Source organism: Henckelia pumila, chromosome 2 (assembly GCF_033568475.1).
Source record: "Henckelia pumila isolate YLH828 chromosome 2, ASM3356847v2, whole genome shotgun sequence".
In the NCBI taxonomy this organism is placed as follows: domain Eukaryota; kingdom Viridiplantae; phylum Streptophyta; class Magnoliopsida; order Lamiales; family Gesneriaceae; genus Henckelia; species Henckelia pumila.
The window spans coordinates 73309311-73325714 of NC_133121.1; the positions used below are offsets into that span (position 1 = coordinate 73309311).

The following is a 16404-nucleotide window of genomic DNA, read 5'->3' on the forward strand; positions in this document are numbered from 1 at the left end:
AATCTGGTTTCTCAGATAATACGTCCATAACTTAAACTCAGCAATAAGAGCAACCTGGAAAACCCTGCTCACTAGTCCCAGCCTATAATCACATAGACACTATATCACTTATAGTACTCTAAAGCCTTAACTAAGTTATTACATACTTCCTAATCTCTTTAGGGATTTAAATTTATACCTGCGTCCGTCTACAACCACTGATGATGACTGCCTCAAAACTTAGGCATAGCTCTGTTGCTATCCCCGAAGCGCTTCGCCACTCTCGGCTCTCTAGTAGGACGCATAAAAATCCCTAAAACTAACTAGAAGAAGCTAAGAATGAAAGAGAAAAAGTGAATGGTAGAATCAAAAGTGAGCCTCCACACCCCTATATATAGACCACGATCGAAACCTCCGATCGCTCAATCGGAGCTTCCGATCCGATTGGAGCTTCAGATCTCTCCCCGCAAACCACGTGTCTGGCTTCTATAGGATGCCTACTGACAATATATCGGAGCTTCCGATCCCCTTGACATCACTACTTACGCATTATCTTCGAAAACTGGAAAATCAGGACATTCGGAGCTTCCGATCTCACTTCGGACCTTCCAAACTCCCCAGAGCTTCCAAACCCAAACTATGGCTCCGATCCCTTCGGAGCATCGGAACTATGTTTGGAACTTCCAATCCTTCCGAATCTCGAAGCTCTACCGGACCATTCTTGATCGTTCTGGATCCATTCCTCAATTCTTTAACCCATTTGAGGATCCCTTAATCATGTTTTAGCCAATTAAACATAATTAGGCCATTGATTTACTTAATTTGGAGACGGATTACTACATTCTCCCTCACTTAAGAGATTTCGTCCTCGAAATCATGACTTAAGATAACAGAACAAAATAATATTAAAAACAACTTGTATGACAATGTTGCAGTTTTTACAATACAGTAAACTACTGAAATATAATACAATCAAAACAACTCCGAATGTTCAGAATTCATACAACTCTCCAACTCCCATGTTTCTTTCTCCGTGCCTCGACGCTGCCACTGAAACATAACTAGAGGAATACACTTGTTCCAACGCACTTGTATTTATTGTCAATAATTCTGAGCGGTCTCTCCATGTATGACAAATCAGGCTCTAACTGAACCTCCGCTGGTTGCAGAATGTGAGACTCATTTGCAACGTACTAATGAAGTAGCGACATGTGGAACACGTTAAGAATTCTAGAAAGATACGACGGTAACTCCATAAGATAAGCCACATATCCAATCTTTTCCAAGATCTCAAACGGACCAATGAATCTGGGCGCTAACTTACCTTCAAACCAAATCTCATCACCTCCCGAAAAGGTGATACTCGCAAGAAAACATACTCTTCTGTTTCAAAATGTAGTGGTCTGGTCTTGGTTTTGGCGTAACTGGCCTGCCTATCTTGCACTGTCTTGATTCTCTTCCTGATCAACTTTAATTTTCCACAATATATTGGATCAACTCTGGTCCTTTGACCTGTCATTTTCCAACCTCATCCGAAAACAAGGGTGTACGACAACGACGACCATATAGAGCCTCCAATGGTGCCATGCCAATGCTACGATGATAACTATTGTTGTAGGCAAACTCTATCAACAACAAATGATCCTGCCAGGATAATTCAAAGCCCATTACTAAAGTTCTCAACATATCTTCCAATGTCCGCATAGTCCTCTCAAACTGACCGTCTGTCTCTGGGTGATAATCAGTACTCAAACTCAGAGTCTGAAAGCTACTCCAAAACCGCAAGGTAAATCTCGGTTCTATGTCACTGACTACGCTCAAAGGAACTCCATGTAACCGTACTATCTCCTAAATGTATAACCTCTCCATGCGATCAAAATCGAACTCGCGGTTATACATAAGAAAATGTACAGATTTGGACAACTTGTCGACCACGAAACAAATAACATCACACTGTCTATGGGTCATTGGAAAGTGGGTGAAAAAATCCATCGTCACATGCTCCCACTTCTATTCCGGAATCTCCAAACTCTGCATCATACCACCTTGTCGTCGATGCTCTGCCTTGACCTGCTAACAAACAAGACAACAAGAGACAGACTGTGTGACGCCCGGGGCTGAAGAGGCAGGGAGTGATCGCCGGTGCCAAGAGGTTGCACGGACAATGAGCGGCTCCTAGTAGGCTTTTAGGCGGAGGGAGACATGAATGAACCGATCCAGTGCCGGAATGAGAGGGATTCTGAGAGTGTGTAGGTATGGGACTACATGGTTGAGGAGCGCTTAAAAGATTTCATATGTACTATTCATATCACTGAAAGAGTGGGTGCCCGGTGAGCCAACTTGTGGCTAAGGGCTTTGATGACTCTTTGTATAAACAATCTTTTGTTTAATATAATTTACACTTTTATTAATGGCAATGACTTTATCTTTCTTCATATTGTGATATTGTGATATACTATTGTTGTTTTGATAAAGACCTTGAATATACTATAGTGTATGTAAGATGTGGTAGAACATGGAGATGTCTATCATGAAACACATCTTATAGTCACTGTATATTCTAAACTGTTCCTAGTCGATTGAGCCGTCCGATAATAAGGATAAGGATTGCTCGAGTTTGAGACTAGCTTTTGCGATGCGGAGTACCACGTTTCATTAGTAAGGAACATAGAGATGTTCGAAGCATGTAAATGGATATTCATATGATGAATGATCGAACTACCCTATCCGAACTTTCCAAGTGGTTATCACTTATCGAGTGGATATAGTCCGCGGTTTTGGTTGTACACCATTAGTCCTTACGACTTGAAACATCATTGAGACTCTATATGCTAGTACTGTGCTTTGACTCGTTTACCGACTCTATTGGGGTCATCAGGTGTCGGGATTGGGTACAGTTACAACACATATAGGATTCGATGCTTTGTTGTCAAGGATTCACCACATACTTGCGAGTGTGGATATCCTATGCGATCTGAGGAGATATTAGTGTGACGAATCTCTGGCCAGAGTACATGATGTGGTTTAAGAAATGGTTTCTTAGTAGCACATGCGATGTCACTATTTGATCTTCAAGATGTATTGCATAGTTATCGAATCTCGAACGACTCTCGATATACCAATGGTTGTTGATTCGATCGGGATATATGGATGAAGGGACCGTACTGTACGCTAACCAAAATCTATTGGTTCTTGTAGGCACTATCAGTGATACCTAGGGAATCATGGGGCGATGTTGCTAGGCGCTCTTACCATGATTCGATGGGCAAGTCGGAAATTGTTGTTCCGAGTCACAAGGAGTTGTGAGCCCACGGCTAGCTGTATCCCTGAACCATTGAGGGTCACACAGTGTAATGGATTTTTAATCCCCGTTGAGATAGTTAAATTTAAAGAGTTAAATTTAATGAACAAAGAAGTTGGACTTCTTAATTATGAGTAGAGGAGTAAGATTTCCTAAAATGACATAGGGATGGACATTTTTGGAAACCACTGAATTCGGATTCAAAAAAATTTATCTTGACTTTAAAAGGTAGAAATGGTTTCTGTCCACATTGGTGAAATCGGTTTATCAATCGGAGTAACGATGAATTTTATATTAATTTCTGAACATGCGGGCTTTGCTTGTCGGGCTTGAACTTATGACTAATGGGCCCTAAGCTGTTAGTGGCCTACATTATAAATAAGTTATTGCAGTACAGAAATTACACACAACAGGTCACAATTTTCGAAAAAAAACCCTATTTTTCTATCTGAAGTGGCCGACCCCTCTCCCCTCTGCTTGGTAAAATCCAGTCTGTGAATTTTGAATTGCAGTCTGGTTTAACGGATCAAATTCGTTAATCTCTTCGTAGAAACTTCTGATAGATTTTTTAGTGCAATCTATCAGAGGGATTAAATATCCGTTCGTGGACCTGATTGAAGAACAGTTCGTCCATCAGTTCCAGGGATATACAACAAGAGCAGAGAAATCTGTTGGTGTCCAAAATCTCGATTTGAGATTGAAGGTAAAAATTTATAATTGTTATTTAATTTTTACACACACAATTTAATCGTAAGGTTTTGATACCCACTATGGAATCGTTCCATATAAAATTTTTAAACTTCCGCTGCACCGGGTATAAATCCTGATTGATCTGATCGCCGCGTTCTCCAACAGTGGTATCAGAGCCAGGTTGCTCAGATCAAGCGATTAAATTAATCGATTGTACAAAAAATTTTTAGCCTCGGTTTTTGAAACAAAATAAATATTTTAAAAATAAAATTATTTTTTTTCAAGCAAAAACCCGGGCAGCGATTGGATCGCTGCCCGGGGGGGGGGGCAGCGATCGTCGCTGCCCGGCCCGACCCCATTAGGGCGCGGGCAGCCCGGGAATGTCCCGGACGGCCCGCGGGAAAAAATAATTATTTTTTAATTTTTAAATTAAATTTTAATATGTTAAAATTCTATTTTTGGTCCGATCGAAAATTTTTTTGATTGGTCCACGAGGCGTCGGATCGAATTGTTCGAGTCCGAAAATTTTAAAATTGATTTTTGGATAAATTTGAATTTTTGGAAAATTTTAATATTTTATCCTTAAATTGAATTTTGAAATTAATTATTTTTGGTACAATTGATGATAAGATATGATCTTATGGTTATATTGAGTAAAATATGATTTTATGTATAAAATTGGATTTTATAGATAAAATATGATTTTATTTGATAAAAAGATAAAATATGATTTTGTATGTAAAATAAGATTTTATGTATGAAATATGATTTTATCCATTTAAATTTAAATTGCCATTGCATGTTATCCAATAAATTAATTTTGAATTAAATGTTATTGGATAAGGATGATCGATTGCCATGACCAATTTTGTAGGTGTATGTTAGGAATTTACATTTGTTATATTGTTGTTGGTTTTATTAATGGGCCTGGTTTATGGCCCAATATGAATGTCATATGTAATAAAAGTGGGCTTGGTTTATGGCCCGTTCCCACCCCTTAAAAATGTATCCCCTACTTGTCATTGTTATTTATTATAAATACATTAGATTTAGTGGGAGATCAAGATTTGAAGATGGAGGTGGGCCCAGCAGACAATAAAGACAGAAGAAATGTAAATTGGAAGCAAATGTAATAGGATTGCATTGCATACTGCATATTACCTAGGATTGGACTAAGACTCGTGATTGGCAACCACGGGTCGATTAGAAATGGAATCGATCATCCTATATAATATGTGATATTATAGTTGTATGCATGTTTTAGACATAATTGTGTGAATCCGGCAAGCATACAAAAATTTTAAAAATGATGAGACAAATTTTTATAATTAAAATCCCTCATTTTAAATATGATTTAAAATTGATATCAAGATAAATAAAGGAAATTTAAATTTGTTTAAATGTTCCTACCTTCCATCAACGATCAATGTATGAGATGCTACCCGCGGATACGGTCTGGCTCATATTATTGGGGGGGTCCGTTCGTCGGAAAGCTGTACATTGGATCGACACATGTTGTAAGTTGGGTGGAATTCCCATGGGATCGGCTCATATTATTGGGGGATCCACATGGCGACCGTCCATCACAACTTAATATTGATGGGTCATCTTGACATGTCACAATAAACGGCGTCATATTATTGGGCCCTTATTGGACATGAGGTAAAAACGTGGAGGTTGCTTTGGAAGCAATTGGGCTCTACCTTTTGAAAATTATGGTTGGCTGATATTATTCGGGACCATAAGTTTGTCAATTGGACTCCATGTTCTCACTAAGGAAAACAGTTTCCCGTTTTCACTAGAGGGTAGTGAAATCGTTAAAATAGTGGGAGTGAGATTCATAAAATAAATTTCGCCTATTTTATGTCTTAGTAAATTGCTTAAACAATCACTGATATTTGTCTGTTTCTTTTCAATATTTCATAAGATGAATTCGCGTAATCCACTTTTCTCGATCCTCGAACAAAATAAGTTGGCTGGCGCAAACTATACGGAATGGTTCCGTAAGTTGAAGATTGTCTTGACTTCGGAGAAGATGCTCTACGTGTTAGAAAAATCTCCTCCGAAGGAAGCACCAGCTGACGTAAGTCCGGAGGAGTTAGCCAAACTTGATACATGGTGGGACCATGATATCAAGACCAAATGCTATATGCAAGCCTCGATGTCTGATGAACTCCAGAGGTGATTTGAGGACACCGTGAATGCTGCTGACATTCACGTTCAACTCAAGGAACTTTTTGGGGCTCAATCGAGGGCTGAAAGGTTCGCTACTGTAAAGGAGCTAATGACGTGTCGCATGCATGAAGGGACTTCGGTCCGTGATCATGGGGTACGAGTGATTTGGCTCATACAGAAGTTGGTAACCCTTGATTTGGTGTTGGAGCATGAACTCAACGTGGACTTACTACTTCTGTCTCTTCCTTCTTCGTTTGACGGATTTGTGGTGAATTTCAATATGAACAAGATAGAGGCCTCCCTTGAAGAGATGTTCAATATGCTTGTGACATATGAATCCACATTAAAGAAGGATAAACCGGCATTCTTGGTGGGCTCCTCTTCTTCTGCTAAGAAGGGGCCAAGTACAAATGGTAAGAAACGTTCTGCCCCACCCAAGAAAATCGAACCCGAGAAGAAGTACAAGACAAAGGCTTCAAACATGGAAAAATCCAAGGATGTTTGCCATTACTGCAAGAAGCCCGGTCATTGGAAGCGTAACTGCAAGGAATATCTAGAGCAGTTGCGAACTACGAAGGGTATGTTCTATATTGAAATAAATGTTTCACTTAATACTACTTCTTGGGTATTGGATACCGGATGTGGATCTCACATTTGCAATGATTTGCAGGTGATGACAAGAAGTCGCATGCTTAGAATGGGTGAGACCCAGCTGAGGCTCGGAAATGGTTCCAGAGTTGAAGCTAAAGCTGTGGGAGATGTTTATTTTATTTTGCAGAACGGTTTTAAGTTACTTTTAAGAGATGTTTTATTTGTTCCGGATTTGATTAAAAACATTATTTCTGTTTCTATGCTTGATAGAGATGGTTATTCTTGTAATTTTGTGAATGAGATTTGCAATATTTACAAGAATGAATGTTTGATTGGAAATGAACAACTTGAAAACGATCTATACAACTTAAAACTAAAAGACGTTCCAATAAATTATGTTGATAAACCGGCAACAACAAACAAAAGGAAAATCGATAGCCAAAACCCGGCAAACCTTTGGCATGCTAGGCTAGGTCATATTTCCTCAAGGAGGATGAACAAGCTAGTGGGAGAGGGCATGTTTGATATGTCTAATATTAACTCTCTACCTACTTGTGAATCCTGCCTAAAAGGAAAAATGACTAAATCTCCTTTTAAGGGGAAACCTGAGCGTAGTCAAAATCTGTTGGATTTGATCCATACAGATGTTTGTGGTCCATTTAGAGTTGGTACTCAATATGGCCACACCTACTTCATTACCTTTACTGATGATTATTCGAGGTATGGGTATTTATATTTAATGAAATATAAGTCTGAAGCATTTGAAAAGTTCAAATAATTCAAGGCTGAAGTAGAAAACAAGCTAGGTAAAAGTATTAAAGCACTTCGATCGGATCGAGGTGGAGAATACTTGAGTACCGAGTTTTTGGACTATCTAAAAGAGAATGAGATTCTCTCTCAGTGGACTCCTCCTATGACACCACAGCTTAATGGTGTATCGGAGCGTCGTAATTGAACTTTGTTGGACATGGTTCGGTCCATGATGAGCTTCACTGAGCTTCCACCTTCGTTTTGGGGCTATGCGCTTGAAACGGAGGTATTGTTGTTGAACAACGTCCACACTAAAGCAGTGGACAAAACACCATACGAGTTATGGAATGGCAAAGCTCCTAAGTATTCGTACTTGAGGATTTGGGGATGTCCTGCTTACGTGAAGCGGACAGTGGGAGATAAGTTGGATAGTCGATCCAGCTTATGTTATTTTGTAGGGTATCCGAAGAATTCAATCGGATATTATTTCTATTATCCTGCTGAAACAAAGGTGTTTGTTTCAAGGAATGCCACCTTCTTGGAGAAGGAGTTCTTATTGGATAAGAAAGGCGAGATGATGGAACTCGAAGAAATTCGAGAAGAACCCGAAATACAAAATAACGATCCTACACCTCAGGAACCATTGATAGACACGCCTGTACCTAGAAGATCCGAGAGGACTTCTAGACCTCCTATTGAAAGAGTGGGTGCCCGGTGAGCCAACTTGTGGCTAAGGGCTTTGATGACTCTTTGCATAAACAATCTTTTGTTTAATATAATTTACACTTTTATTAATGGCAATGACTTTATCTTTCTTCATATTGTTATATTGTGATATACTATTGTTGTTTTGATAAAGAACTTGAATATACTATAGTGTATGTAATATGTGGTAGAACATGGAGATGTCTATCATGAAACACATCTTATAGTCACTGTATATTCTAAACTGTTCCTAGTCGATTGAGCCGTCCGATAATAAGGATAAGGATCGCTCGAGTTTGAGACTAGCATTTGCGATGCAGAGTACCACGTTTCATTGGTAAGGAACATAGAGATGTTCGAAGCATGCAAATGGATATTCATATGATGAATGATCGAACTACCCTATCCGGACTTTCCAAGTGGTTATCACTTATCGAGTGGATAAAGTTCGCGGTTTTGGTTGTACACCATTAGTCCTTACTACTTGAGACATCATTGAGACTCTATATGCTAGTACTGTGCTTTGACTCGTTTACCGACTCTATTGGGGTCATCAGGTGTCGGGATTGGGTACAGTTACAACACATATAGGAGTCGATGCTTTGTTGTCAAGGATTCACCACATACTTGCGAGTGTGGATATCCTATGCGATCTGAGGAGATATTAGTGTGACGAATCTCTGGCCAGAGTACATGATGTGATTTAAGAAATGGTTTCTTAGTAGCACATGCGATGTCACTATTTGATCTTCAAGATGTATTGCATAGTTATCGAATCTCGAACGACTCTCGATATACCAATGGTTGTTGATTCGATCGGGATATATGGATGAAGGGACCGTACTGTACGCTAACCAAAATCTACTGGTTCTTGTAGGCACTATCAGTGATACCTAGGGAATCATGGGGCGATGTTGCTAGGCGCTCATACCATGATTCGATGGGCAAGTCGGAAATTAGTGTTCCGAGTCACAAGGAGTTGTGAGCCCACGGCTAGCTGTATCCCTGAACCATTGAGGGTCACACAGTGTAATGGATTTTTAATCCCCGTTGAGATAGTTAAATTTAAAGAGTTAAATTTAATGAACAAAGAAGTTGGACTTCTTATTTAAGAGTAGAGGAGTAAGATTTCCTAAAATGACATAGGGATGGCCATTTTTGGAAATCACTGAATTCGGATTCAAAAAAATTTATCTTGACTTTAAAAGGTGCAGAAATGGTTTCTGTGCACATTGGTGAAATCGGTTTATCAATCGGAGTCACGATGAATTTTATATTAATTTCTGAACATGCGGGCTTTGCTTGTCGGGCTTGAACTTATGACTAATGGGCCCTAAGCTGTTAGTGGCCTACATTATAAATAAGTTATTGCAGTACAGAAATTACACACAACAAGGTCACAATTTTCGAAAACCTAAGTATTTTCTAACAAGAGTGGCCGCCCCCTTCCCTGTCTACTCGAGAAAAATCCAGCCTGTGATTTTGAATTACAGTCTGGTTTAACGGATCAAATTCGTTAATCTCTTAGTAGAAACTTCTGATAGATTTTCTAGTGCAATCTATCAGAGGGATTAAATATTCATTCGTGGACCTGATTGAAGAACAGTTCGTCCATCAGTTCCAGGGATATACAACAAGAGCAGAGAAATCTGTTGGTGTCCCAAATCTCGATTCGAGATTAAAGGTAAAAATTTTATAATCGTTATTTAATTTTTACACACACAATTTAATCGTAAGGTTGATACCTATTATGGAATCGTTCCATACAAAAATTTTAAACTTCCGCTGCACCGGGTATCAATCCTAATTGATCTGATCGCCGCGTTCTCCAACACCTATTCGATATGGTCTTCTTCTTGAAGGGGATCAAGATGAACCCGATGTTGGATGTGATCCAAGAAACTTCAAGGAAGCAATTTCTGATGCGGATTCAAATTTATGGCTTGAAGCTATGCAGTCGGAAATAGATTCGATGCATACAAACCAAGTTTGGTCTTTAGTAGATCCTCCCGATGGAATTGTTCCAATAGGGTGTAAATGGATCTACAAGAGAAAGCTTGGGCCTGATGGTAAGGTATTGACCTACAAGGCGCGATTGGTGGCGAAAGGTTATACTCAAAGACAAGGAGTTGACTATGATGAAACCTTTTCACCAGTTGCAATGTTCAAGTCCATAAGAATCCTTATTGCCATAGCTGCTTGGTATGACTATGAGATATGACAAATGGATGTGAAGACTGCTTTTCTTAATGGAGACATTAAGGAAGAAATCTATATGAAGCAGCCTGAGGGGTACACATCCATGGGAAGCGAGCATAAGGTATGCAAGTTTCAGAGATCAATTTATGGTCTAAAACAAGCATCAAGAAGTTGGAACCAGAAATTTGATGAAACAATAAAGGATTTTGGTATCATCAAGAATCCGGAGGAACCATGCGTGTACAAGAAAGTAGTTAAGGATGCTGTGACATTCTTAGTACTTTATGTTGATGACATCCTACTCATTGGGATTGATGTAGGGATGTTGCAGTCAACAAAGATATGGATATCAGGTAGATTCTCGATGAAGGATTTGGGTGAGGCATCCTATATTCTAGGGATACAGATCTATAGAGATAGATCTAAGAGAATGATAGGACTCACTCAGTCAACCTACATCGACACCATACTGAAACGGTTTTCAATGGATGGGTCCAAGAGAGGACATCTACCCATGTGTCATGGAGTTTCTCTATCCAAGTCTATGTGTCCCAAGACTGATGAAGAAATAGAGAAAATGACACATGTACCATATGCGTCAGCCATAGGTAGTATCATGTATGGGATGATATCTACCAGATCGGATGTAGCATTTGCTCTGAGTGTCACGAGCAGATATCAAGCTAATCCCGATCAAATGCATTGGAAAGCCGTGAAGGACATTCTTAAGTACTTACGAAGGACTAAGAATATGTTCATGGTATATGGAGGAAGAGAACTAAAATTGGAAGGCTATACCGACTCTAGCTTCCAAAGTGACGTGGATGACTCGAAGTCAACCTCTGGATTTTGTGTTCATGCTCAATGGTGGTGCTGTCTCTTGGAAGAGTTCCAAGCAGGACACCACAGCGGATTCCACCACTGAGGCAGAATACATTGCAGCATCAGCTGCTGCTAAAGAGGCCGTTTGGATGAGGAATTTCGTCCAAGAGTTGGGCGTTATTCCAGAAGTTGTTGGTCCAGTCCCGGTGTACTGTGACAACACGGGTGCCATTGCTCAGGCAAAGGAACCAAGGTCTCATCAAAGATCCAAACATGTACTGAGGAAATACCACATCATCCGGGAGATTGTGGAAAGAGGAGACATCACTGTCGAAAGAGTGGCCTCTGCAGACAATATCGCTGATCCACTTACTAAGCCCTTGCCAGGACCATTATTTGACAAACATCGCGAAGCAATGGGTCTACGTAGTATGACTAGTTGGCTATAGGGAAAGTGGGAGATTGAAAGAGTGGGTGTCCGGTGAGCCAACTTGTGGCTAAGGGCTTTGATGACTCTTTGTATAAACAATCTTTTGTTTAATATAATTTACACTTTTATTAATGGCAATGACTTTATCTTTCTTCATATTGTGATATTGTGATATACTATTGTTGTTTTGATAAAGACTTTGAATATACTATAGTGTATGTAAGATGTGGTAGAACATGGAGATGTCTATCATGAAACACATCTTATAGTCACTGTATATTCTAAACTGTTCCTAGTCGATTGAGCCGTCCGATAATAAGGATAAGGATCGCTCGAGTTTGAGACTAGCATTTGCGATGCGGAGTACCACGTTTCATTGGTAAGGAACATAGAGATGTTCGAAGCATGTAAATGGATATTCATATGATGAATGATCGAACTACCCTATCCGCACTTTCCAAGTGGTTATCACTTATCGAGTGGATATAGTCCGCGGTTTTGGTTGTATACCATTAGTCCTTACGACTTGAAACATCATTGAGACTCTATATGCTAGTACTGTGCTTTGACTCGTTTACCGACTCTATTGGGGTCATCAAATGTCGGGATTGGGTACAGTTACAACACATATAGGAGTCGATGCTTTGTTGTCAAGGATTCACCACATACTTGCGAGTGTGGATATCCTAAGCGATCTGAGGAGATATTAGTTTGACGAATCTCTGGCCAGAGTACATGATGTGGTTTAAGAAATGGTTTCTTAGTAGCACATGCGATGTCACTATTTGATCTTCAAGATGTATTGCATAGTTATCGAATCTCGAACGACTCTCGATATACCAATGGTTGTTGATTCGATCGGGATATATGGATGAAGGGACCGTACTGTACGCTAACCAAAATCTATTGGTTCTTGTAGGCACTATCAGTGATACCTAGGGAATCATGGGGCGATGTTGCTAGGCGCTCTTACCATGATTCGATGGGCAAGTCGGAAATTGTTGTTCCGAGTCACAAGGAGTTGTGAGCCCACGGCTAGCTGTATCCCTGAACCATTGAGGGTCACACAGTGTAATGGATTTTTAATCCCCGTTGAGATAGTTAAATTTAAAGAGTTAAATTTAATGAACAAAGAAGTTGGACTTCTTAATTATGAGTAGAGGAGTAAGATTTCCTAAAATGACATAGGGATGGACATTTTTGGAAACCACTGAATTCGGATTCAAAAAAATTTATCTTGACTTTAAAAGGTGCAGAAATGGTTTTTGTGCACATTGGTGAAATCGGTTTATCAATCGGAGTCACGATGAATTTTATATTAATTTCTGAACATGCGGGCTTTGCTTGTCGGGCTTGAACTTATGACTAATGGGCCCTAAGCTGTTAGTGGCCTACATTATAAATAAGTTATTGCAGTACAGAAATTACACACAACAGGTCACAATTTTCGAAAAAAAACCCTATTTTTCTATCTGAAGTGGCCGACCCCTCTCCCCTCTGCTTGGTAAAATCCAGTCTGTGAATTTTGAATTGCAGTCTGGTTTAACGGATCAAATTCGTTAATCTCTTCGTAGAAACTTCTGATAGATTTTCTAGTGCAATCTATCAGAGGGATTAAATATCCGTTCGTGGACCTGATTGAAGAACAGTTCGTCCATCAGTTCCAGGGATATACAACAAGAGCAGAGAAATCTGTTGGTGTCCAAAATCTCGATTCGAGATTGAAGGTAAAAATTTATAATTGTTATTTAATTTTTACACACACAATTTAATCGTAAGGTTTTGATACCCACTATGGAATCGTTCCATATAAAATTTTTAAACTTCCGCTGCACCGGGTATCAATCCTGATTGATCTGATCGTCGCGTTCTCCAACAATCACGAAGGTGCATCTTCTTTTCGGAAGCTCATCACATAAGAACTCCAAAGTTAAGCGTGCTTGACTTGGAGAAATTATAGGATGGGTGACCTCCTGAGAAGTTTCTCAGGGTGCGTGTGAGTGAGGACAAAAGCACGCTGAAAAGACCCGTCTTGATACAGTGGGTCTTTACAAATAGTATCAAAGTCGACCTCTCTTAGTACGGTATGGTTCGGGGACGAACCAAGCAGAAGCTAGTGGGCATGTGATGCCCGGGGCTGAAGAGGCAGGGAGTGATCGCCGGTGCCAAGAGGTTGCACGGACAATGAGCGGCTCCTGGTAGGCTTCTAGGCGGAGGGAGACATGAATGAACCAATCCCGTGCCGGAATGAGAGGGATTTTGAGACTGTGTAGGTATGGGACTACATGGTTGAGGAGGGCTTAAAAGATTTCATATGTACTATTCATATCAAGAAGGTGCATCTTCTTTTCGAAATCTCATCACATAAGAACTCCAAAGTTAAGCGTGCTTGACTTGGGGAAATTATAGGATGGGTGACCCCCTGGAAAGTTTCTCATGGTGCGTGTGAGTGAGGACAAAAGCACGCTGAAAAGACCCGGCTTGATACAGTGGGTCGTTACAGACTGATACATACTATGCTTCATACCTTTTCATTAGAATCTGGTACGTAGATCCTTATACATCTTGGCACTGCTTGGGTGCACAGCGAACCTACTCCGATGTGCCTGCAATAGAACTTTATCTCGTATGGCTGAGTAATCAAGTACCACAACTCTACTAGACATACACAATAATCTATCTGTATGAAAGTGAAAACCGGACGTATTGTCTCCCCAAGCAAGTCTTGCTAATTTATGCGTCATCGAATCAGAAAACTGCACTTCTCAAAAACTAGCAATCAAGGAAGGCTCAGTTAGCACTGAGGAAACTCGGATTCCCTGTTGTGCTTTCTTATGCCTAAACATAAACCTTGAAGAACAACATTCTCTAATTGTACTAGCCCTTGCACTAATACTAAGAGCACTGATGCTCACTTTCCAGCTAAGTGCGTCCGCCACTGGGTTAGAAGTACCGGGATGATACTTAATCTCGCAATCATAATCTTTGAGAAGATCTAATCATCGACGATGTATCATGTTCAGCTCTGCCTGAGTGAACAAGTACTTCAGACTATCATGGTCCAAAAAAATCTCGAACCTCTTTCCATACAGATAATGAAGCCAAATCTTTTGTGCAAACACGATTTCTGCAAGCTCTAAATAATGCATTGGATAGTTCCCTTCGTGGGTCTTTAATTGTCTAGAATAATAGGCAATCACATGCCCATTCTGTAGCCCAAATCTTGAAGAGATGCATCTATATAAAACACATAGCCTCCGGTCCCAAATGGTAATGCAAGAACAGGGTCAGTAGTCAATCAGCCTTTCAACTCGTCAAAGCTCTGCTCGCACTCGCTTGACCAGACAAAAAGAACACATTTTATTGTCACTTGTGTCAATGGTCTAGCAATTCACGAGAAATTCTCGACAAATCGTTGATAATACCCTGCCAAACCAAAAAAGCTACGAATCTCTAAAGCTGTAGTCGGACACGACCAATTCAAACTAGCTTCAGTCTTACTTTGGTCAACTGATACTCCTACTCGAGAGATAACATGACCAAGAAATACAATCGGTTAATCAAAAACTTGCACTTGCTAAATTTGGCATATAACTGCTTCTCACAGAGGATCTGCAGTACAAGTCTCAAGTGCTGCGCATGTTCATCGACACTGCGCGAGTAGAACAAAATTTTGTCAATGAAGACCACGACAAACTTGTCTAGGTAATCTCGGAATACCCTTTTCATCAAATCCATGAACAGCGCAGGCTCATTTGTCAATCCAAAAGGCATAACTAAGAACTCATAGTGACTATATCGGGTACGAAACGCTGTCTTCAAGATATCCATACCTCGAACACGCAACTGATGATACTCTGACCACAAGTCAATCTTAGAGTACACAGAGGTACCTAGAGTTGATCGAACAAATCATCAATCCGAGGAAAAGGTTACTTGTTCTTAATCTTTTCACGGTTCAACTATCTGTAGTCGATACAGAGACGCATAGAACCATCATTCTTTTTAACAAAAAGAAATGGCGCTCCCCAAGGTGAAATGCTCGGTCGGATATATCCCTTATCCACAAATCTTGAAATTGCTGTTGCAACTCTCTCATCTCTGCTGGTGCTAGATGATAAGGTGCTCGAGAAATCGTTGCCGACCGTGGTACAAGTTCAATCCCGAACTTGACCTTTCTGACAGGAGGGAACACTGGAATCTCATCTAGAAAGACATCTAGGTACTCACAAACTACTGGTAACTCCTCTACAGACCTGCTACACACGGATGTATCAACCACATAGATAAGGTAGCCTTCCCCACCCGCCTTTAAAGCCTGACCAACCCTCAAAGCTGAAACCAGAGGCATAAGGGGTTGCGATCCCTCAACATAGAAAAACCAACTATCGCCCTCCACCGGACGAAACTGGACAATCTTCTGATAACAATCCACCGTAGCTCTATAAGAAGTCAAGACATCAATACCCAAAATACAGTCAAAATCCTCCATCGCTATAACCGTAAGGTTTGCTAACAACTAAAGGCCCTCAAACTCTAAGGTACATCCCAAGACTAAACGCTTGGCCAAATCTGAATGACCAGTCGAGGTAGACACAGATAAAACTACGTCTAGAGGTATGAACGACAACCTATATCATTTAGCAAATCATGCTGAAACAAGAGAATGCGATGCAATAATATCTATAAGAACAAAAACAGGAATTCCACATACTTTAAATGTACCGGCAATAACTTCCTCATTCACCTACTGAATCTGATT

At 40.2% G+C, this 16404-nt stretch overlaps 1 protein-coding gene across 1 annotated transcript in view; it reads right to left on the minus strand.

Annotated features, from left to right (window-relative positions):
• Window positions 1-15416, minus strand: part of LOC140877736 (uncharacterized) — a 68326-nt gene extending 52910 nt beyond the window's left edge. Inside the window, exon 1 of the mRNA XM_073281304.1 lies at window positions 15248-15416. Coding sequence (XP_073137405.1) covers window positions 15248-15416 — 169 coding nt within the window. The remainder of the gene's footprint in view (window positions 1-15247) is intronic.
• Between the last annotated feature and the right edge of the window lie 988 nt (window positions 15417-16404).